Consider the following 25,382-nt stretch of genomic DNA (forward strand, 5'->3'; position numbering starts at 1 on the left):
TTATATACTCTGCCAATTCTGGTCTTTGATTCTATGTCTTAAATGTGAACCTCTGAAAGAACAATTTTGTGTTTTGAGATAGACTCTAAAACCAACATTTCACACACATCATCAGTTTCCTTGCATCTTTACAAGTTATAGTTAGTGCCCTGCCACCAACAATACAAAAGCAAGTGGGGAGAGCATGCAAAGCATGTCTCATGGAATCCTTTTCAAGCCCTCTGCATGTTATGTTTGTGTGTATCTATATATGATGGGATTTTATGCATCTGGAGGAGAGGAAGCATGCAGGAGGTAAAGAGAATGAAATGTTGGACTGGTGGAAAGGAGGGAGAAATGTTGGATGTGGCAGTAGAGGGAGTGGGAGAGATGGACCCTTGATCTCTCTCTCTCTTTCCCCACTCCCTTTGCAGCAAGGAAGGGAATGAGAGAAGGACAGTGAGAAAGAGAGAGAGAGACGTTTCTAATGGGGGTGGAAGAGAGATGTTGGTTGGGGAAGGGAATGAGGTCCAGAGGAGAAGAAGTATGCAGGAGGCAGAAAGAAAAATATTGGATGAACAGTCAGATGGAAGTGCAACCAGAGACTCATGAAATTACCAGACAAAAAAGGTAGGAAAAATGATTATACTTTCAATTTAGTGATCGAAATGTGTCAGTTTTGAAAATTTATATCTGCTGTCTATATTTTGCACTATATTTGTTCATTTTTCTACCTTGACCTCTTTGGGAAAAAAAAATGAATATCTATAGTAATAAAACCCTAAGCATGTTTGCGCACTCCTACTTGCGTGTTCCGTGATCAGTAGGTCCCTGGCAGGTAGGAGTGCGCATGCGCGCTTAGGGTTCTGTTTTTGTGTAAGGCAGCTCGTCATCATAGCCCCCCCGGCGCATCCGAACCCCCGTTGACCCTCCCACCGCGAGATGACCACAAACCTCCTGGCTCCAGCAGCATCCGCAGCACTCTAAACATGCTGCTTCACGGCCTTCTACTGCCCTGATTTTCTCTGCTGCATCCCTGATGACATCATCCGTGGCAGAGGAAATCAGGGCAGTAGAAGCGAGTGGGTGCCAGCGAGGTTTGCCAGATTCTGGCTGGTGAGCTACGAGCCAGCGGGGCTGGGCGCAAGCTGCAGGCAGTGTGCTGGGAGCCCAGGCAGCTTGGAGAAGGGCTACTGCTGGACAGGGGGAGCAGGAAAGGGTGGTGGTGGACAGCCGAGGAAAGAGAGAGACAGAAAGAAAGAGAAACAGACAGAAAGCGGCCAAGGAGAGAAAGAGAAAGACAGACACACACGTCAATTCTAGCACCTGTTAATGTAACGGGCTTAAAGACTAGTAAATGATAAATTAACATTTTCTCTGCATACAGTGTGCTTTGTGTTTTTTAAATTTTTTGGTTACCATTATGTATTAATAAGATTATATTGTGTGTATATGAAAAAATGGATGGAAGAAATTGCATTACAATTAGTACTGTTATTATGGAGGTGGGGACAGGGGTTGCGTTTGATCAGGACTGGGACGGAGCTTGGGCGGGGGTACTCGGTTGATATTTGTTAGACTTAGGGGGTACATAGTAACATAGTAGATGACGGCAGATAAAGACCCGAATGGTCCATCCAGTCTGCCCAACCTGATTCAATTTAATTTTTTTTTTTGTAATTTTTCTTCTTAGCTATTTCTGGGCAAGAATCCAAAGCTTTACCCGGTACTGTGCTTGGGTTCCAACTGCCAAAATCTCTGTTAAGACTTACTCCAGCTCATCTACACCCTCCCAGCCATTGAAGCCCTCCCCTGCCCATCCTCCACCAAACGGCCATACACAGACACAGACCATGCAAGTCTGCCCAGTAACTGGCCTAGTTCAATATTTAATATTATTTTCTGATTCTAAATCTTCTGTGTTCATCCCACGCTTCGTTGAACTCAGTCACAGTTTTACTCTCCACCACCTCTCTCGGGAGCGCATTCCAGGCATCCACTACCCTCTCCGTAAAGTAGAATTTCCTAACATTGCACCTGAATCTACCACCCCTCAACCTCAAATTATGTCCTCTGGTTTTACCATTTTCCTTTCTCTGGAAAAGATTTTGTTCTACGTTAATACCCTTCAAGTATTTGAACGTCTGAATCATATCTCCCCTGTCTCTCCTTTCCTCTAGGGTATACTTATTCAGGGCTTCCAGTCTCTCCTCATACGTCTTCTGGCGCAAGCCTCCTATCATTTTCGTCGCCCTCCTCTGGACCGCCTCAAGTCTTCTTACGTCTTTCGCCAGATACGGTCTCCAAAACTGAACACAATACTCCAAGTGGGGCCTCACCAATGACCTGTACAGGGGCATCAACATCTTCTTCCTTCTACTGACTACGCCTCTCTTTATACAGCCCAGAATCCTTCTGGCAGCAGCCACTGCCTTGTCACACTGTTTTTTCGCCTTTAGATCTTCGGACACTATCACCCCAAGGTCCCTCTCCCCATCCGTGCATATCAGCTTCTCTCCTCCCAGCATATACGATTCCTTCCTATTATTAATCCCCAAATGCATTACTCTGCATTTCTTTGCATTGAATTTTAGTTGCCAGGCATTAGACCATTCCTCTATCTTTTGCAGATCCTTTTTCATATTTTCCACTCCCTCTTCGGTGTCTACTGTGTTACAAATCTTGGTATCATCTGCAAAAAGGCACACTTTTCCTTCTAACCCTTCAGCAATGTCACTCACATACATATTGAACAGGATTGGCCCCAGCACCGAACCCTGAGGGACTACACTAGTCACCTTTCCTTCCTTCGAGTGACTTCCATTAACCACCACCCTCTGGCGTCTGTCCGACAGCCAGTTTCTGACCCAGTTCACCACTTTGGGTCCTAACTTCAGCCCTTCAAAGGGACCTGGACAAACTGGAAGACTGGGCAAACAAATGGCAAATGCGCTTTAACGTGGAAAATGCAAGGTCATGCATATAGGGAAAAAGAACCCGTTGTTCAACTACAAATTGGGGGGTGCATTGTTGGGAGACAGCAGTCTTGAGAGAGACTTGGGTGTGCTGGTGGATGCTTCACTGAAGCCATCTGCACAGTGCGCAGCAGCTTCGAAAAAAGCCAACAGGATGCTGGGCATCATAAAGAGGGGCATAACAACCAGGACGCGGAAGTCATCATGCCATTGTATCGAGCGATGGTGCGTCCACATCTGGAATACTGCGTTCAATATTGGTCACCGTACCTCAAGAAGGACATGGCAGTACTTGAGAGAGTCCAAAGGAGAGCAACGAAACTGGTAAGAGGGCTGGAACACTGCCCATACGCCGAGAGGTTGGATAGGCTGGGGCTCTTCTCTCTGGAAAAAAGGAGGCTCAGGGGAGATATGATAGAGACCTTCAAGATCATGAGGGGCATAGAGAGTGTGGATAAGGACAGATTCTTCAGGCTGAAGGGGACAACAGGTACAAGGGGGCATTCGGAGAAACTGAAGGGAGATAGGTTCAAAACAAATGCAAGGAAGTTTTTTTTCACACAAAGGGTCGTGGACACTTGGAATGCGCTACCGGAGGAAGTGATCAGGCAGAGTACGGTACAGGGATTCAAACAGGGATTGGACGGATTTCTGAGGGATAAAGGGATCGTGGGATACTGAGAGAGGTGCTGGGATGTAACACAAGTATAGAAAGCTAACCAGGTAATAAGTATAGAAACCCAATCAGGTCGTGCATGTGCAAGACCGGAGGGTTAGGACTTCGATGGGAAGATAGGACTTCAATGAGAAACCAAGGTGGCAAGGGAGCCCCTTCTGGTGATTCAGACAGGTCGTGACCTGTTTGGGCCGCCGCGGGAGCGGACTGCTGGGCAGGATGGACCTATGGTCTGACCCGGCGGAGGCACTGCTTATGTTCTTATGTTATATTCTTATGTTCAACAGCCTCCTATGAGGAACTGTATCAAAAGCTTTGCTGAAATCCAAGTAAATTACATCTAGCATATGTCCTCGATCCAGCTCTCTGGTCACCCAATCAAAAAATTCAATCAGGTTCGTTTGGCACGATTTACCTTTTGTAAAGCCATGTTGCCTCGGATCCTGTAACCCATTAGATTCAAGGAAGTACACTATCCTTTCTTTCAGCAACACTTCCATTATTTTTCCAACAACTGAAGTGAGGCTCACCGGCCTGTAGTTTCCTGCTTCATCCCTGTGAACACTTTTATGAATAGGGACCACATCCGCTCTCCTCCAATCCCCAGGAATCACTCCAGTCTCCAGAGATTTATTGAACAAGTCTTTAATAGGACTCACCAGAACCTCTCTGAGCTCCCTTAGTATCCTGGGATGGATCCCGTCTGGTCCCATCGCTTTGTCCACCTTCAGTTTTTCAAGTTGCTCATAAACACCCTCCTCCATGAACGGCGCAGAATCTACTCCATTTTCTCGTGTAACTTTGCCAGACAATCTCGGTCCTTCTCCAGGATTTTCTTCTGTGAACACAGAACAGAAGTATTTGTTTAGCACATTTGCTTTCTCCTCATCACTCTCCACATATTTGTTCCCAGCATCTTTTAGCCTAGCAATTCCATTTTTTATCTTCCTCCTTTCACTAATATATCTGAAAAAATTTTTATCTCCCTTTTTTACATTTTTAGCCATTTGTTCTTCCACCTGTGCCTTCGCCAAACGTATCTCTCTCTTGGCTTCTTTCAGTTTCACCCTGTAGTCCTTTCTGCTCTCCTCTTCTTGGTTTTTTTTATATTTCATGAACGCCAACTCTTTCGCCTTTATTTTCTCAGCCACTAGGTTGGAGAACCATATCGGCTTCCTTTTTCTCTTGTTTTTATTGATTTTCTTCACATAAAGGTCCGTAGCCATTTTTATCGCTCCTTTCAGCTTAGACCACTGTCTTTCCACTTCTCTTATGTCCTCCCATCCTAACAGCTCTTTCCTCAGGTAATTTCCCATTGCATTAAAGTCCGTACGTTTGAAATCTAGGACTTTAAGAATCGTGCGGCCGCTCTCCACTTTAGCCGTTATATCAAACCAAACCATTTGATGATCGCTACTACCCAGGTGAGCACCCACTCGAACATTAGAGATATTCTCTCCATTTATGAGGACCAGATCCAATATCGCTTTTTCCCTTGTGGGTTCCGTCACCATTTGTCTGAGCAGAGCCTCTTGAAAGGCATCCACAATCTCCCTACTTCTTTCCGATTCCGCAGACGGAACATTCCAGTCTGCATCCGGCAGGTTGAAATCTCCCAACAGCAGAACCTCCTCTTTCCTTCCAAACTTTTGGATATCCACTATCAGATCCTTATCAATTTGCTGCGATTGAGTCGGAGGTCTGTAGACTACACCCACGTAGACAGAAGTTCCATCTTCTCTTTTCAGAGCAATCCATATCGCTTCTTCCTCTCCCCAGGTCCCTTGCATTTCGGTCGCTTGGATATTGATCTTTACATAGAGAGCTACTCCTCCACCTTTATGACCATCTCTGTCCTTCCTAAAAAGATTATATCCCGGTATGTTTGCATCCCATCCATGTGATTCACTAAACCATGTCTCTGCGATAGCAACTATATCTAGATCTGCCTCTAATATCTGGGCTTGCAGATCATGAACTTTGTTGCTTAGACTGCGAGCATTTGTGGTCATCGCTTTGTAGCTAGTTTTCAGCGGTAATCTCCTTTTTCATATGGATTTTTGTTTCGTTTCACTTTCCGTTGCAATACTAAGAAATGAGTTGCTGATATTGTTTATGTTGCAATCTTGCCGGGGGTGGTCTCTATAATTGTCCTTCGTACATACACCACTCCCACCTTCTAGTTTAAATGCCTAGAAAAATATTGTCTAAATTTCTCTGCAAGGTTTCTTTTTCCTGCTGTAGTAATATGTAGCCCATCAGTGCAATATAGCTTCTTGTCCTTCCATGTATTTCCCCATCCTCCTATGTACCTGAAGCCTTCTTGATGACACCAGGCTCTGAGCCATCTATTAAAGTTCTCTGTGTTTTTCACTCTTTGCTCTCCCTTTCCATATGCAGGCAGTATTTCAGAAAAAGCTAAAGTCTTTACAAAAGGTTTCATGTCCTCACCAAGCTCCCGAAAAGCTTTCTGTGCTGCAAGTGTGGAGTTGTTGGCCAGGTCATTTGTTCCCAGATGGATAACAACATCAGTGTTAAAATCCTTAGTTTCTTCCTTAATTATAGTCAGTATTTGCCTGGAACTCCTGGTAGCTGAGGATCCTGGAAGACATTTCACTATTTTGGTCTCCTCGCCCTGTGTTCCAAGGTTAATGCCTCTGATGATGGAATCCCCCAACAGTAATAGTTTTCTGTTTTTGGCTTTTTTATTTGAACTTAGGGTGCACTTGTTCTCTTGAGTTACCTTCATTGGTTCCAGTCCCACCTCCCTTCTGTTTTCCTGAGTAACGCAGTGCACTAGTGGAGCGAAGGAATTCTGTAGAGATAATATTAGTGAAGGTGGATGTTTCTGTGTTACATGTCGCAGTCTTCCTGAGCCTACTGTGACCCATTTATTCCTGGGCTGTTTTATTCTTTGAGGTAGAGGTGGTAACTTGGTATGATTTTGTGGAGTGATGGAAGCTGCTTTAATTGTATTCAATTCCTGTTTAAGTTTGCAGAGCTCCTCCTTAATACTGGCAAGTTGAAGACAGATGGGGCAAGCCTTAAGCCTCCAAATAGTATGTCTTGGAATTAAAGCACCACAGTGATTGCATAGAATAAAGGTCATCTTGATTGGTTGTGAAGTCCTGATTATATGGGTCTCTATATATGAATAGTGGTCCCTGGGGTTGGTGGGACTATAAGTCTTACCCTTATTCCTATGAAGGGAAAGGGAAAGAGGAAATAAGATTTAACAGAGGAAAGAGAAGGGTTTATTTTTTTGTTTTTTAATATTTTTTTTAGTAAGAAACAGGGAGGAGAAGAGAAATTAAGCAGATATAATGCTGAAAACCAGTGAAAAGAGCAGAATATGAAATGCTGAGTAACTTAGCTTTTAGAAGTTCACAGGGCAGCCTTGTTCACAGCAATGTCCCAAAGATAATGCAATTAACCTTAGAAGTAAAACAGAGCCCCTCCCTTCTCCACCTAATCAGCAGAAAACAATGGCTGAATACTAGTAAGACAGAAATATAGGCTCTATACCACCTAAAACACAGTATTTTAAACAAAAATGTAGGTTCTATCAGAGCTACCCTAAAACACAGGATTTATAACAGGATTTTCCCTACTTTAGTCACCCTGAGCCACAGGCACCAGGATTTAATTAGAGTTAACATAGTCTTACCCTTGGCTTGAACAAATTGAGACAATCTGTTGTATGGTCTGTGTTCTTGGTTTCTACACCTCTGAGGTGTGTCTTTAGTCTGTTTTTGATTTTGGTGCTGTCTATGAAGCCTCTCCCTATTCTAGGTGTCATTCTGAATGTTTTTTTGTTGTTCCTATTTTCTGGCTGTCTTATCCCAAAGCGTATTAGGTGGTTCATAACACTTTCATAGCTGTGGGGTTGCAGTCCCCTATATCTTTCTCCCTGCTAAACAGTACTTCTAAAGTGTGTCCTTTAGTGTGGGGGGTTTCCTTCACTGTTTGGTGTAGTCCTAGGCCTTCTAGTTGTTGGACTATCTGTTGGTCTTTTTGACATTCTGGGTTGTCTACATGAAGGTTAAAGTCACTGCATATCCAGAAAAAGGAGATTTTTAGGTTGACTTCTGCGATAAGGTTCACAATGTTTTGCCAATCTTGTGCGTCTAAGTCAGGAATGACATATAACAGCATTATACCCACTGTGCTTGAGTTTCCTACTTTAAGAAGTATACATTCTGCTCCTACTGGTTGGGTCATTTTCATTTGCTGGAATCCCATGTTTGATTTGTGTTTGACTGCTGCACTCCCTCCTCCTACCTATTCTATTTTGGAGCATGATGCGGTAGTCTGGTGGGCACGTTTCGCTTATGACAACTCTACTGTTGTCTGTGAGCCAAGATTCTGTTATCATTAGGAAGTCCAATGTGTGCTCCTCATTTAGGTCTGCAATCTGAATCCCTTCTTGTTCTTTGATCTTGTGGTAATAGGCCTCCTCTCCATGATGTGTTTTTCTTTTGCGCATGCTGGATGGTGTGTATCTGTTGACCGGTTTTCCTTTTTGTGTGTTTCGGGCCCTCTCCTGTTGGCGTTGATCTTGTTGAGCCTTTACCAAAACATAAGGAGCAGCATAATAATAAAAAAAACGTCTAAGTCTGTTTTGGGCCTAAGGCGCTAGTCATCCAAAGTCCATTCTCGAAAAAGACGTCCAAAATATTTTTTTTTTCAAGAATTGTCTACTTCTACATCCAGCTGTTTGATCGTCTAGACCAGTGGTTCTCAACCCTGTCCTGGAGGACCACCAGGCCAATCAGGTTTTCAAGCTAGCCCTAATAAATATGCATGAGAGAGATTTGCATATAATGGAAGTGATAGGCATGCAAATCTGCTCCATGCATATTCATTAGGGCTATCCTGAAAACCTGATTGGCCTGGTGGTCCACCAGGACAGGGTTGGGAACCACTGGTCTAGACCACAAGTGTCAAAGTTGGTCTTAGAGGGTCGCAATCCAGTCGGGTTTTCAGGATTTCCCCAATGAATATGCATGAAATCTATTAGCATACAATGAAAGCAGTGCATGCAAACAGATCTCATGCACATTCATTGGGGAAATTCTGAAAACTTGACTGGATTGCGGCCCTCGAGGACCGACTTTGACACCCCTGGTCTAGACCGTTAAGTCATCTATCTTTATACCCCATTCTCATCCAAAAAATCGTCCAAGCACAAAATGCCTAGAAAAAGACCTTTTGGACATGGGAGGGGTCAGCAAAGTGATGGACATGTGCTGCCTTAGGCCCCTGTGCATCACTCTGGATACAGAGGAAGGAGCTTAAGATCCTTCACAAGGCCTCTTTCCGTGTATCACATAATGCACCAAGGAGGGAAGGCCTGCCATTTTGGATCGGTGAACCTTCAAAGTTGGATGGACCGTGCTTTCCTCCTACTTTCATCTTTGGGAAAAAGTACTATGGGGGTGGGGGGCAGTGTTTGGGGGAGCATCCAGTGGCAGGATGGCATGAACATATCTCCTGCCAATTTTCTCTCATGGAGGGGAATGAGGAGTCACAATTCCTCCAGTCAATTTTCTCTTGCGGGAGGGGGGGGGGATCAGCATGGCAGTAGAGTGTGGGCATCCCTCCTGCCATTTTTTTCTCATGCAGGGGATAGGGTCAGCAGAAGACAGTGGACATCCCTACTGCTCTTTGTGACCCTGGGCAATTCACTTAATCCCCCCATTGCCCCAGGTACATTAGATATATTGGGAGCCCACTGGGACAGACAGGGGAAAATGCTTAAGTACCTGAATAAACTCATGTAAACCATTCTGAGCTCTCCTGGGAGAACAATATATAAAAATGAATAAATAAATCGTTAGACAGGTAAGAGACTGGTGTTGACAAGTCGCTTTTTTTTATTGCTAAAAGCGATCACTTTTTTTGAGCATCAGGAAGCCATGTTAGAGCATTAATTGCTCTGCTACTTTACATGGCATTTCAATATTAATGAACTTATTTGCATGGTCAGATTGGAGAATGAGTGATCGTGCAGAAACCACACTAAGAACCATTTTCTGCATCAGGTTGATAAAGGCGATTGTCGCTAAACCAGTCAAAACTGGTTTAGTGATGATAGATGATTGCTGACTTTAGTGCATCTGGCCCATTAACTGGTGGCATAATAGCAGCAAGCCGTTCTTTTGATAGTCTTAAACTACCCGCTGTTAGTAATCTGTTAATTTGTGGCGCAGTGGTTAATTCTATAGCCTCAGCACCCTGAGGTTGTGGGTTCAAACCCACGCTACTCCTTGTGACCCTGGGCAAGTCACTTAATCCTCCCATTGCCCCAGGTACATTAGAGAGATTGTGAGCCCACTGAGACAGACAGTGAAAAATGCTTGAGTACCTGAATAAATTCATGTAAACCATTCTGAGCTCCCTGGGAGAATGGTATAGAACATTGAATAAATAAATAAATATTGTGCTAAGCTGTTAAAAGTAGGAATGTTTTACCAGTTTAGGTTGGAGGGCCAACATTCTGAATACTGTTAAGGTAGGAGAGCTGGCAAGTAGGCAGTGAGCAGTTACCTTATTTTATCCTGAAGTTCCTTGTTGCGCTCAGTCACTGCGTAAAGGACGTGCCATTAGGTGTGTTGCCTTAAGTCACGCCACTCTGGGAGGGATGTTGGTGGGCGGAGCTCACCTCCCACACCACTCCACTCCTTCTCCGGCCCAATGATCTCTCATTGGGGCAGCTCCTGGTGGCAGTGGAGTTGCCCCTTAACTTTTTTAAAGTGGCATTGCTCTGGGAGGGTCATTGGGAGGCGAAGCGCATCTCCCACACCGGCCTGACATTCCACTCCTCCTGCAGCCCGATGATCTCTTGTAGGGGCAGCTCCTGGTGGCAGAGAAGCTGCCCTTTAAGTTTTTCAAAGTGGCACTGCTCTGGGAGGGACGTCAAGGATGTCAATTCTAATGAATGGGAAGTCAAGTCAGAGATGTTTACATGAGCTTCTCCAAGATGTTACGACGCAGGAGCACGCCTCCCATGCTGGCCCAACACTCCGCTCCTCCTGTGGCCTATGAGCTGCCCTTTAACTTTTTCAAACTGGCCTCAACTCAAGGCCACATGGTGTTTCACTCCAATGGGAAGAAGAGGGATGTTCTGAAAGCTCCCTTCCTTCTCTCCCTGCTGGGGCTTCCCCAGCTGAGCGCCTTTTTGCCCCATTTGTCAGTCTTGACTAGGTTGTAAACTCTTTTAAGCAGGGACTGTCTCCTCTATGTTTTGATGTACAGTGTTGTGTATGTCTAGTAGCACTATGGAAATGATAAGTAGTAGTAATAGAATTATCAGGAAAGAAATAGAAAACAAAAATGAGAATGTTATAATGCCTTTATATTGCTCCATGGTGAGACCGCACCTTGAATACTGTGTGCAATTCTGGTCGCCACATCTCAAAAAAGATACAGTGGAGTTAGAAAAGGTACAGAGAAGGGCTACAAAAAATATAAAAGGGATAAGACAACTTTCCTTTGAGGAAAGGCTAAAGCCTGGAGAAGAGGCGGCTCAGGGGAGATAAGATAGAGGTCTATAAAATACTGAATGGAGTGGAGCGGGTAGATGTGAGTCAAAAGTTTACTATTTCCAAAAATGCTAAGACTCAATGTGTAACTAAACTCGAATTCCTTGCTAGAGAATATTGTGAAAGTAAATAGCATAGCAGGGTTTAAAAAAGGTTTGGATAACTTATTCAAAGAGAAGTCCATAAGTCATTATTAAGATGAATTTGGAGAAACCTACTGCTTATTCCTAGGACACGAAGCATAAAATATGTTTTACTCTGAGATCTTAATTCAAACAACCAAAACCACTGAGAGAAATTATATTCAAAAACAAAAAAGGATTCAAATATAATGAAATATAACCCACAAAGAATCCACTCTTTGAAATCACAATCTAAATTCATTCAAATGTTATATCAATGTGATCAAAATAAACCAATATCAATTCATAATGTATATAATATAAATGTATTTAAGACTTTATTTCTAACATCATCAATTCGTTAAAAAGCAAACATATAAACATGCACCTGAACAAGAAAATAATATATTAAAAAATATATATTGAAAAAAGGCAAAGGAGTCCACTAAATTCATTATATAATCATATTGTTCATAAATCACTTAACTCGAGTTGGCCCAAACTTCAGCTCAAATAGCCTCAATAGCCAAACCAAGAAGACGAGTTAGAGTCCTGAGCCATCCAGCAGAAGAAAAGTCACACAAAAATCATAAATACAAGAGTTCATGTGAAAACTGATTCCAAAGTCATCAAAGTAGATAAAGTGCAAGTGCAAAAATCCAATGAAGTGATCCAGCGGTGTTCAAAAACATGAAAAAGTGAACAAACAATTCATCCAGTCTTCCACAAAACCTTCCAATTCTCCAAGTCCAATTTAGTGGACTCCTTTGCCTTTTTTCAATATATATTTTTTAATATATTGTTTTCTTGTTCAGGTGCATGTTTGTATGTTTGCTTTTTAATGAATTGATGTTAAAAATAAAGTCTTAAATACATTTATATTATATACATTATGAATTGATATTGGTTTATTTTGATCACATTGACATAACATTTGAATGAATTTAGATTGTGATTTCAAAGAGTGGATTCTTTGTAGGTTACTCTGAGATCTTGCCAGATACTTGTGACTTGATGTGGCCACTGTTGGAAACAGGATACTGGGCAGCTCTTATGTTCTTATCATTTTACTGAAATACATGCAGCATCAGCTTGTGAGAATGTACATCATATGGCGGTATTCCAGATATCTTAACAGAATGTCCATTTTGATGCCAAAATAAAGCCTGATCGGCTTGAGTAGGAAGCTTTAAATTCTCTATTAATGGCATTTATCCATTCAAAAAGGTTATGACCCCCTGCTTTTCCTATTAAAGAATTCTCAATCCTTCCAAAATATAAATTAATTTACAATACCTCTCTAGAACAGAGCAGTCATCCCTGATCAAAATCTGTCAAATAAACATGATTATGTACAAAAGTTCCCAAATCTTGGGTAGAGACATTCACATCAGCTCCAAAGATTGATAAATGCATTACACAATAATGGGATTTAAAGAAATGACAAAACTGCAGACAGCTGATATTTCTTAAAATGTCCTTGTTCTGGTACTATCTTAAAATATCTTTAGCCAGACTAGCATTTGAACAGAACAACAATCTCAAAATGTCTGACTAATTCATCTCTATAATGAGTCCAGTGATTTTGCCAGATATTAAATAATGCTGAAAGGGAAACAGTTAGAAATTTCAAAGTTTTGTTATCCAAACAAAACTCATGAAGGGGTCATAAAGCCATTTAGAATTCTCAGTCAGCATATATTGCTGCAAAAACACTCCCAAAGTAGTAAGGTAATGTTATTTAAAGCCAACCGATCTTTTAGATATGTTATCTTCTACCCTAGGCAAAATCACAAACTCATGCCAATAACGAAATCAATTAATCAGATATATAGCATGAAAATATCAAACGGCTACCTCATATAAACTGGTTTCATAGAAACAGGAACTTCTTCCTTGTTTCAAATAGCAGCCTTTATTTACAGTCTTCTTAGACCCTCAGCGTCACCACTCAGAACTCAAACGTATTACTGTTCTGAGTTTAAGTGGCAAATCGTCACTGGGTCTGCATGTACTATTTTATCATTTATCAAGAGCTTAATTTGTAGTTTTAAATAATTTTAAATGATTTTAAATAATGAAATCAATGATAGTAAAGTAGAAGTGTGTGTGCAAATTACCTTCAGGAAGTCATAGAGGTGTTTTAAGACACCTATTCTAACTTCATCAAGATCCTTTAAAAACCCATTGAAGATGGGAACCAAATCTGCAGCTGTGAGTGAGTCTCCAAGGATGACAGCAAGTTCATGGATGGAGAACGCTAGTGTCCTCCGCACCTTCCACTGCAGAGATAAAAGCAACAGTAATAAATATAGAACTTTTACACAAGACAGAAGTAGCATGGTCAAATTTAGATTCCACAGGTAATAAATGTCTGATGGTCATCATGTTAGAAACATAATATAGTGGCTGTTCTGTTTTGGAATAAAGGAAGAAGGGAAAAATTGTAGACAAAACTAAGGCTGCCAACTGGATCTAGATTCACAGGGCAAGTTTGATCCAGTTCTAGTTCACCCTAGTGCATGCTGGGAGTTGTCTTGCTTTTCTTAGGGAATGCAATGAGGAAATCAGAACTACAAGCCCCTTCATGCAATGGGGTAAACACAGAACTGGATCAACCTATCCTGCAAATCTGGATCCAGTTTGCGCCCTTGGACAACACCGAGTTGTACTAAATCAATAATTTTAAATTTAAGCAATGTATTACAATTTCCAGTTCATGCTAGCAACTTTAGAAAGCCAGGTCCAAGCGACTGCTGAAAAAAAACAATAACCCCAAGCAAAAACTACAAAGATTAGTCATTGTAGTAGGCTCTTTTAATATTTGCTATGATAACTCTGCTAAAAGGATTTGAATATTTTAATACACTCTTTGGTCATGTCCAAATTAGACTATTGTAATTCACTCTTATTAAACATTACACAAAAAGAAAAAAAACGTCTACAAATAATACAAAATACTGCAGTTAAAATCATTCATAATGGCAAAAAATACGATCACGTAACACCCTTTTTAATAGACTCACACTGGCTCCCGATTAATCAACGAATAACCTATAAAATATCACTTCTAACTTTCAAAGCTCTACTCAATAATGAACCTTTATTTATAGATCAACTATTAATTCCATATAGCTCGTCCCGAGCATTAAGATCAACTGCTTTAGGAACACTTACTGTACCTTCTCTAAAGATCATCGGAACCAGACGTCACGACATATTCTCAGTCATGGCTCCCCTTACTTGGAATGCCCTTCCTTTATACATTAGAGAAACCAAAGACCTGAACTTATTTAAATCTAATCTAAAAACTTTCCTTTTTAAAACTTCTTTTAATATTTAAAACCTTCTCACTTAATATTATTTTTTAATCTTTTTTTTTTTTTTTTTTTCAGCAATTTTAAATAATTTCTATTTCTTTTTTTCTCAACTTCTCTTAATATGACTTTTTAAACCCCCAACCCTAATGTTTTTTCCTCTTTCATATTTTCCATTTCTTCTCCTCTGAGAAACGCAATATGTAACTTTAACCTACTTTATCCCTTCCCATTGTTTCTCAAGTTTGTCAGTATTGTCTGTCTGAAGTTTTTATGTACCTCTTTTAAAACTATGTATAGTATTTCTTTTTAATTGTTGCTCGCTTAGTACAAAATAGGCGATTTATCAAAATCAATAAAACTTGAAACTTGAACTTGAAAACAGAAAAACTTCAGCCACCACTAACAAAAAAAAAATCCCTGAAAGACTACATTAAAAAAAAATCTTTCTGAACATAGCTCATTAAAAAAGCCTCTTCATAAGAACATAAGAATAGCAATACTGGGTTACACCAATTGTCTATCTATCCAGTATCTTGTTTCTCACAGTTTATTGTGTATTAAAAGCTTCTATACCACTACCAATGACCAAGGAGTCAATTCAGAGTGGTTTACATGAGCTTCTCCAAGGTGTTACGGCACATGAGCTTCAGAATGGTGTTACAATACATGAGCTACGATATGTAAGCTATAGTAATGGTGTTACAATATAATACATGAGCTATGGTTGCCAATCCAGGACACAAGGACCTGGCAGAAACTGATAAAGTAGCAATACTGTCTGCTACCGATCTCAGGACAAGCAGTGGCTTCCTCCTTGTTTCTCTCAACAGCAGAATATGGACAGTTCCTCCAAGAAGTTGTCCCAAACCTCTTTAAACCTAGCTTCACCAACTGCTGTTACTACATCCTATTGCAACAAATTTCATAGCCTAACTATTTACTCAGAGAAAAAATATTTCCTTCAATTCGTTTTAAAGGTATTTTCATGTATCTTAATTGAATGTTCCTTAGTCTTTGTAATTTTTGAAAGAGTAAAAAATCTATTCACTTTTACCCATTCTATACCTCAGTATTTTGTAGGCCTCAATCATATCCCTTTCCTTAGCTGTCTCTTTTCAGAGCTGAAGAGCCCTAACTATTTTAGCCTTTCCTCATATGAGGAGTTCTATTTTCTTTATCATTTTGGCTACTTTTTTGAACTTTTTCTAATTATACTATGGGGCTCATTTTCAAAGCACTTAGACACACAAAGTACTATAGTAACCTAAGTGCTTTTGAGATAGTGACCAGAATTAAATACAATACTCAAAGTGAGGTCATACCAAGTGATGCAAAGGCATTATAATATTCTTAGTCTGAGGAGGAGTCTAACTAAGAGGGTGGCCTGAAGGCGTTCGACTGAATGCTATCGAGCCTCTAACCATTATTATGGTCAAAAGAAAATCAAAGCTCCAGGTTTTTCCTTCAGAACCTGGGTCACAATTACAATTACCTGGCCTGATGGACACGTTCTTGGAACAGGGATCTATAGGAGAACCGTATGAGAAGCCCTCAGAGCAAAGTGGAGGCATGTCAGAGAGTCCTCATACTTCTTTCTTTCAAGGCGGCCAGCCTTTCGCCGGAAGAGCACAAAATGTCGGCGCAGCCACTCCCCCAACCGGTGTAGCAAGACACGGGGAGCGAGGGGAGTTTAGCGGTTGCCTCCAAGAGCTGCGAAGATGAGGGGGAAGAAGAACTTGCAGTGAGGAAGGTATCAACTGCTTCATTAACATCACTGCTGCCGAAAGAAGTCTTGAAATTGGCACAGGGGGTGCATAAGTCGCCGCTGGTAAATTCACCTCTAGGTACTGTGAAACTCAAAGAAATGTAATTTAAATACTCAGTAACCCCTTTGCAAAACCCACCAGTCATTGATTTAAACTCAATCTGGGAAGCTATTTCAAATCTACAATTATCTCTGGGAACTCAACTGCAAAGGTTAACAGCTCTTTGTTCTGGGATACTATCTGAGATATTAATGCTACAACAGAGAGTGGGCAAATTAGAAAAAAATAATTGGATCAGGAGAAAAAGCTCAAAATTTTGAGAGCACAAAACCAGCTCCTAATAAAGGAGAATGGGAATATTAATTTCAAGATGGAAGTGTTGGAAAATATAACAAGAAGATAAGACTTAAGATTGGCTAACTTTCCTAAATCACCTACTATTTCAGCGTTAGATATGTTTAAACGATATCTTTTGGAGGTTCTGAAAGTCCCACAAAATTATTTTCCTTCTATTTCAAAAATGTATTATATTCCTATGGGAAAGAAGAAAACTCCAGAAGACCAACAAGAAGAACATTTAATAGATATATTGGACTTGATGAATTTATTAGAGACATCAGAGTCAGATCAGATTAGTATTGCTACACTCTTTGTTCAACTAGCCTTAGATTCAGATAGAGAATGGCTTCTAAAAATCTTTAAGTATAAAGATGTAATACGAGTATTTCTGAATCAAAAAATTAGATTGTATCCAGAATAACACAAAAAAAGAAAAAAAAACAATTTTTGCTTTTGAGACCCCCCGGTTCTAAAATTGGGAGCCACTTTTGTATTAAGATTCCTATGTAAATGTTTGGTTACTGTCAAAGAAATTAGGTACATTTTCTTTGATTCTATACAGTTATCCAGGTTTATTGTAGATAATGAGGTGGTGATAGCAAGTACCCCCCCCCCCAATAGACTAGAATAATGCTCATAGTTAAATTTGGGGTTTATTTCAGGTTGTCTTTGTTGCCTATATAATGATGAAGTCAAATAGTCTCTGACTTATTGTAAACTCCTTCTCCAGTTATTGTGGACTAACAAACAGTTGAAAGAATATTTAATTTCCTTTTTTATTTCTTCAAGATTTATATTACTGTGGATACTGTTGTTTTCAATATGATTGTTAGCATAAAAATCTGAAATTCAATAAAGAATAAATTTTAAAAAAAGAATAATATTCTTAGTCTTATTTACCATCCCTTTCCTAAGAATTCCTAATATCCTGTTTGCTTTTTTGGAAGAAGATTGTAGTGTACCGATTATGATGAAACCTAGATCTTTTTCTTAGGTGCTGACCACTATGGTTGGCCCTAGCATCTGGTAACTATGATTTGGATTATTCTTCCCAATGTGCATCTCTTTACATTTGTCCACATTAAATTTCATCTGCCATTTGGATGCTTAGTTAGTCTTTTAATTTCCTATGGTCTTCCTGCAATTCTTCACAGTCCACAAGTGTTCTAACAACTTTGGATAGTTTTGTGTCAACTGCAAATTTAATCACCTCACTTGTTATTCTGATCTCCAGATCATTTATAAATATGTTAAAAACCACTGATCCCAGTACAGATTCCTGTACCACTCAACTATTCACCCTGCTGCACTGAGAAAATGGGCAATTATCCTTACCCTCTGTTTTCTGTCCAATAACCAATTTCTAATCCACAACAGATCATTGCCTCCTATCCCATGACTTTTTAATTTTGTCAAGAGTCTCTCATGAGGAACTTTGTTGAAAGCTTTCTGAAAATCTAGATATACGTCAACTGGCTCTCTTTAACCACGTTTGTTCACACCTTCAAAGAAATGAAGCAAATTGGTGAGGCAAGACTTCCCTTGATCAAACCCATGGGAACTATGTCCCATTAAATTATGTTTGTCTAAGTGTTCTGTAATTTTATTCTTTACAATAGTTACCTCTATCTTGTCCAGCATACTGGTCTATAATCTCCCAGATCACCCCTGGATTCCTTTTTAAAAAATCAGCCACCACATTGGTCGTCCTATCTTCGGTTATTACAGATGATTTTATCAACAGATCAACATTATTTTGCCAGGCACTGAGGTCAGACTTACCGGTCTGTAATTTCCCAGATTACTCCTAGAACCCTTTTTAAAAATCAGTGTAACATTAGCCACCCTCCAATCTTCAGATACTACAAATGATTATAGCGATAGGTTGCATCTTCTTTTGTAAAGACTGATGAAAATAATTCAGTCTCTCTGCTAAGGCCTTGTCCTCCTTCAGTGTCCCTTTGCTCCTTTATGATTTAATTGTCTTCTGGATTCCTTCACAGGCTTCTGCTTCTGATGTATCTGAAAAAGTTGTTGCTGTGCGTTTTTGCCTCGGTGGCAAGTTTCTTTTCAAATCCTCTTTCAGCTTTCTTTATCAATGCTTTGCACCTAACTTGCCAGTGCTTATGTTGCTTCTTATTTTTTTCATTCAGATCCTTTTTCCATTCTTTGAAGGATGTTGTTTTGGCTCGAATAGCCTCTTTCACTTCACCTTTGTACAGTAGACTCTCAGTTATCCGGCAGCCCTAGGGAATGACAGATGCCAGATAATTGTCGTTTCTGGTTGCTTGAGAGTTACTCTAAAAATAGTTATCTTCTTCCTGACTCACTCTCGTCCTCTATCATTCCCCCACCCCCACTTGTAGGTCCAGAATCTGTTCCTCTCTTCCCATCTTCCTTTCCGATCTGGGTTACTTTCTCTCCCCTCCTCCCTACTTATGGGTCCAGCATCCATCCATCTCCCCTCCCCCCACACTTCTGGTCTACCACCCCCTCCCCCTGGGATCTGGTCTCCTGAACCCAAAGCAACAGTGGCAGCCAGCCAGCAGAGGCAGCACTGGAAACAGACTGCTTGTGGCCAGCCACGACAAGGCCTTTCCTCTGACGCATCGCATTGTCAGTGACTTTTTTTGCTGGTTGCATGAGAGTGACGGTTGCTTGAGTACTGGTTAAATTGGGATTTTACTGTACTATCATGGCTGTCATTTGTTCTTCTTTCCACCTTTGTTAACATGTAGAATACATGGTCTGGGGTTCAAAGACAGTATTTTTAAAAACATACATGCCTGATTTAAAGTCCTAACCTTTCCAGAAGATCCTTTTAAGCTTCTTTTTAGTTGTTTTTTTTTAATTTTCCCCATCTTATCATATTTGCCCTTCTGAAAATTAAATGCTGCTACAGAATTATTTTGTGATTTCAATCCAGATATTAGGGTACCCAGCAAGATCCCAAGGAGAAAAACAGATTTTATGCTGCTTATCCTAGGAATAAGCAGTAGATTTCCCCCAAGCCACCTTAACAGCTCATGGACTTCACTTTTAGGAAATCATCCAAACCTTTCATATACTCTGCTAAGCTAACCGCTTTCACTACATTCTTTGGCATCAAATTCTAGAGTTTAATTATCCGTTGAATTAGAAATATTTTCTCTAGTTTATTTTAAATTTACTACTTAGTAGTTTCATCGCAAGTTCCCTAGTCCTAGTCTAGTATTTTTAGAAGCATATCTACTCATTCCACTCCACTCACTATTTTATAGACCTCTAACATATCTCCCCGAGCCAGGGTGAAGAGCCCTAACTGGTTTAGCCTTTCCTCATAGGGAAGTCGTCCCATCCCTTTTATCATTTTTGTCGCCCTTCTCTGTACCTTTTCTAATTCCGTTATAAAGAGATTACAGAAACATAGAAACATGATGGCAGATTTGTACTCCTCAGAAGGAAATCGCCAACCACCACTACCTTAAGCCTCCTAGTGGTCATGGATCCAGCAATTTGTGGGATTTCAAGCTTTAGTCCTTCCTCTCCCTGGGATGCTTTTATCATCTCCACTTCCAGGGCAGTATGCATCAAGTTAGGATAATAACTTGTAACAAACTTGTACTGAAATTATGACAAATCATAACCTGTTAACTGTATACTATGTATGTCTAACCTGTAACCCGTTCTGAGCTCTTTGGGGACAACGGGATAGGAAACAAATTAAATAGTAACATAGTATATGATGGCAGATAAAGACCCAAATGGTCCATCCAGTCTGCCCAACCTGATTCAATTTAAATTAAAAAAAAAATTTTTTCCTTCTTAACTGGAGTACGGGTCACTCCAACTGCACTAGGGAAACAGGATTTGTAGAAGCTGTGAGGGACTGCTTCATGGAGCAACTGGTCAGGGAACCGACGCGGGGGAGTGCTACCCTTGACCTCATCCTGAACGGATTAGGGGGGCCTGCCAGAGGGGTAGAAGTGGGAGGACCACTAGGCAACAGCGACCACAATGCGATCAGATTCACATTAGAAAGGGGGACACCCATAGTAAGGAGAACCGCAACAACTGCGCTCAACTTCAAGAAAGGGAACTATGTTGCTATGAGGGAAATGGTGGGGAGGAAGCTCAGAAACATCTTTAGGATGGAGACTGTAGAAAGCGCCTGGACCCTATTCAGGGACACCCTGCAGGAAGCACAAAAAACATACGTCCCCAGTTTCAGGAAAGGCTGCAAGAACAAGCGGTCAAAGGACCCGACTTGGATCTCAGCAGAAGTAAAGAAGGTAATAAATGACAAAAAAGTATCTTTCCGGAGATGGAAAAAGGATCCAACGGAGGAAAATCACCAGGCGCACAGGAAATGCCAAAAAGAATGCCACCGAGAGGTTAGAAAAGCAAAAGGGAAATACGAAGAGGGGCTGGCCAGGGAAGCAAAAAACTTCAAGGCATTCTTCAGTTACGTAAAGGGGAAACGACCAGTGAGAGAGGAGGTGGGGCCGTTGGACGATGGGGATAGGAAGGGAGTGATTAAGGAGGATAAAGAGGTAGCTGAGAGGTTGAACACGTTCTTCTCGTCGGTTTTCACGAGAGAAAACACATCTAATATACCGGACTCAGAGGAGCTCATGAGTGGGGAACAGGCTGAAAAATTGGAGCACATAGAGGTAAGTAAGGAGGATGTCCTCAAACAGATAGACAGGTTAAAATGCGGCAAATCACCGGGTCCGGATGGGATCCACCCAAGGGTTCTGAAGGAACTAAAACAAGAAATAGCAGGCACAATCCAGCATGTTTGTAACCTATCCTTGAAAGCTGGAGAGGTACCGGAGGACTGGAAATTGGCGAATGTCACACCTATCTTCAAGAAGGGATCGAGAGGTGACCCCGGGAACTACAGGCCGGTGAGCCTGACTTCAATTATAGGGAAGATGGTGGAAGCTATGATAAAGGATGGCATTTGCGAGCACATTGAGAGAAATGGCCTACTGAGAACAAGCCAGCACGGATTCTGTAAGGGAAGGTCGTGCCTAACGAACCTTCTGTACTTCTTTGAGGGAATAAGCAGTCGGGTGGACAATGGGGAACCCATCGACATCATTTACCTCGATTTTCAAAAGGCTTTTGACAAGGTACCACATGAAAGGCTGCTTAGGAAACTGTGGAACCACGGGGTGGGAGGGGATGTGCACAGATGGATCGAGCACTGGTTGTCGGGTAGACTGCAGAGGGTCGGAGTAAAGGGCCAATATTCTGACTGGCGGGGAGTCACGAGCGGTGTGCCGCAGGGATCGGTGCTGGGGCCGTTACTCTTCAACATATTTATCAATGACCTGGAAAAGGAGGCAAAGTGCGAGGTTATAAAATTTGCAGACGATACCAAACTGTGCGGTAGAGTTGGCTCCAGGGAGGAGTGTGAGGACCTGCAAAGGGACCTAGACAAGCTGGAAGACTGGGCAAACAAATGGCAAATGCGCTTTAATGTGGAAAAATGCAAGGTTATGCATATAGGGAAAAAGAACCCGTTGTTCAACTACAAATTGGGGGGGCATTGTTGGGAGAAAGCAATCTTGAGAGAGACTTGGGTGTGCTGGTGGATGCATCACTGAAGCCATCTGCACAGTGCGCAGCGGCCTCAAAAAAAGCCAACAGAATGCTGGGCATCATAAAGAGGGGCATAACTACCAGGACGCGGGAAGTCATCATGCCACTGTATCGAGCGATGGTGCGTCCGCATCTGGAATACTGCGTTCAATATTGGTCGCCGTACCTCAAGAAAGACATGGAGGTACTTGAGAGAGTCCAAAGGAGAGCAACGAAACTGGTAAGAGGGCTGGAACACTACCCATATGCTGAGAGGTTGGATAGGCTGGGGCTCTTCTCTCTGGAAAAAAGGAGGCTCAGGGGTGATATGATAGAGACCTTCAAGATCATGAGGGGCATAGAGAGGGTGGATAGGGACAGATTCTTCAGGCTGAAGGGGACAACAGGTACGAGGGGGCATTCGGAAAAACTGAAGGGAGATAGGTTTAAAACGAATGCAAGGAAGTTTTTTTTCACCCAGAGGGTCGTGGACACTTGGAATGCGCTACCGGAGGAAGTGATCAGGCAGAGTACGGTACAGGGATTCAAACAGAGACTGGATGGATTCCTGAGGGATAAAGGGATTGTGGGATATTGAGAAAGCTAACCAGAAAATAAATGTAGAAACCCAACCAGGTCGTGCAGGTGCAAGACCGGAGGGCTAGGACTTTAATAGTAAGATAGGACTCAATTAGGAAACCAAGGAGGCATGGGGGCCCCTTCTGGTGATTTAGACAGGTCGTGACCTGTTTGGGCCGCCGCGGGAGCGGACTGCTGGGCAGGATGGACCTATGGTCTGACCCAGCGGAGGCACTGCTTATGTTCTTATGTTCTTTAACTATTTCTGGGCAAGAATCCAAAGCTCTACCCGGTACTGTGCTTGGGTTCCAACTGCCGAAATCTCCGTCAAAACCTACTCCAGCCCATCTACACTCTCCCAGTCATTGAAGCCTTCTCCAGCCCATCCTCCCCCAAATGGCCATATACAGACACAGACACATGCCCAGTTCTGGCCTTAGTTCAATATTTAATATTATTTTCTGATTCTAGATCCTCTGTGTTCATCCCACGCTTCTTTGAACTCAGTCATCATTTTCCTCTCCACCACCTCTCTCAGGAGTGTATTCCATGCATCCACCACCCTCTCCGTAAAGTAGAATTTCCTAACATTGCTCTTGAATCTACCACTCCTCAACTTCAAATTATGTCCTCTGGTTTTACCATTTTCCTTTCTCTGGAAAAGATTTTGTATTTGAACCTCTGAATCATATCTCCCCTGTCCCTCCTTTCCTCTAAGGTATACGTATTCAGGGCTTCTAGTCTTTCCTCATATGTCTTCTGGTGCAAGCCTCCTATCATTTTTGTCGCCCTCCTCTGGACTGCTTCAAGTCTTCTTACGTCCTTCGCCAGATACGGTCTCCAAAACTGAAATAAACTGAAATAAAAGCCAAATGGCTCATCCAGTCTAGAGAGCTGCACGGGAACGGGGACGACGGGAATCCCGCGGGACCCGCGGGCATCCCGCGGGTTCCCCCTTTGGGTCACGGGGATCCCGTGGGGACGCCCCTAGGGTCGCGGGGATCCCGTGGGGACGCCCCCTAGGGTCGCAGGGATCCCGTGGGGACGCCTCCGAGGGTCGCGGGGTTCCTGCGGGGCTGGATGTACTCAGTCGCGCGGCTCTTCTCTCTACCTTCTCTGCTTGCAGCACAGAGCCGAACGGAAGTCTTCCCGACGTCAGCGCTGACGTCGGAGGGGAGGGAAAAGCCCTCCCTCCCTCCCTCCGACGTCAGCGCTGACGTCGGGAAGACTTCCGTTCGGCTCTGTGCTGCAAGCAGAGAAGGTAGAGAGAAGAGCCGCGCGACTGAGTCGGGAAGACTTCCGTTTGGCTCTGTGCTGCAGGCAGTGCAGGTAAGGAGGAGAGTAGCCTCGCGGTTCGAGTGGCTACCAAGGGACGGGGCGGTCCGCCCCGCCACACCCCGCCCCAGTTGCAGCACAGCCGGCCAGGTCCCCTTACTTTTGTGGCACTTCCCCGACCGACCGACAACAGCCCCGGTCCGACAATCCTCCCTGCCCTGTAGCCGCGAATCTAAATTATCTTCTTACAGCAGCTGTAATAAGGTAATTTAGATTCGCAGTTAAGGGCAGGGAGGTTTGTCGGACCGGGGCTGTTGTCAGTCGGTCGGGGAAGTGCCACAAAAGTAAGGGGACCTGGCCGGCTGTGCTGCACCCGGGGCGGTAGAGAAGGAGGGGGGGAGAAGGACGCTGAAAGCACTTGAAGACAGAGGAGGGAGAAGGACGCTGAAAGCACATGGGGGAATACAAAGGGGTGGAGAAGGACGCTGAAAGGCCATGGGAAGGGCGGGGGGGGGGGGGAAGGACTCTGAAAGCACTTGTGGAAGACAGAGGGGGGAGAAGGATGCTGAAAGCACATGGGGAAGACAAAGGGGTGGAGAAGGACGCTGAAAGGACATGGGGAAGATAAAGGGGTGGAGAAGGACGCTGAAAGGCCATGGGACGGGCGGGGGGGGGAAGGACTCTGAAAGCACTTGTGGAAGACAGAGGGGGGAGAAGGATGCTGAAAGCACATGGGGAAGACAAAGGGGTGGAGAAGGACGCTGAAAGGACATGGGGAAGACGGGGTGGGGGTGGAGAAGGACGCTGAAAGGCCATGGGGAAGACAGAGAGGGAGAAGGACGCTGAAAGGACATGGGGAAGCAGAGGGGGGAGAAGGACACTGAAAGCACATGTGGAAGACAGAGGGGGGAGAAGGACGCTGACAGGACATGGGGAAGATGGGGGGAGAAGGACGCTGAAAGGAAATGGGGAAGAGAGAGTAGGGAGAAGACGCTGGCAGGGAAGAAGACAGATGCCAGACTATGGGGGGAGCGGAGAGAAGAAGATGGGTGCCAGACCAATTTGGAAGGGGGAAGAAAGGGAAAGGCACAGTAACAGAGCAAATGGAAGATGCAGAAGGAAGAGAGACAGTGGATGGAAGGAATTGAATGAGAACATGAGGAAAGCAGAAACCAGGCAACAAAGGTAGGAAAAGAATTATATTTCTTTTTTTTTATTTTGCTTCAGGATAAAGTAGTA

The 25,382-nt window shown here is 42.7% G+C and overlaps 1 protein-coding gene across 7 annotated transcripts in view; it reads right to left on the bottom strand.

Moving 5' to 3' along the window:
• The window catches only part of PPP4R1 (protein phosphatase 4 regulatory subunit 1), a 354,086-nt gene that overhangs the window by 49,354 nt on the left and 279,350 nt on the right, over positions 1 to 25,382 (bottom strand). For all 7 annotated transcript variants that reach the window (XM_033934064.1, XM_033934063.1, XM_033934068.1 and 4 more), the window contains one exon: positions 13,417 to 13,578. In XM_033934064.1, coding sequence (XP_033789955.1) covers positions 13,417 to 13,578 — 162 coding nt within the window. The remainder of the gene's footprint in view (positions 1 to 13,416; positions 13,579 to 25,382) is intronic.

Source organism: Geotrypetes seraphini, chromosome 2, assembly GCF_902459505.1.
Source record: "Geotrypetes seraphini chromosome 2, aGeoSer1.1, whole genome shotgun sequence".
NCBI lineage: Eukaryota > Metazoa > Chordata > Amphibia > Gymnophiona > Dermophiidae > Geotrypetes > Geotrypetes seraphini.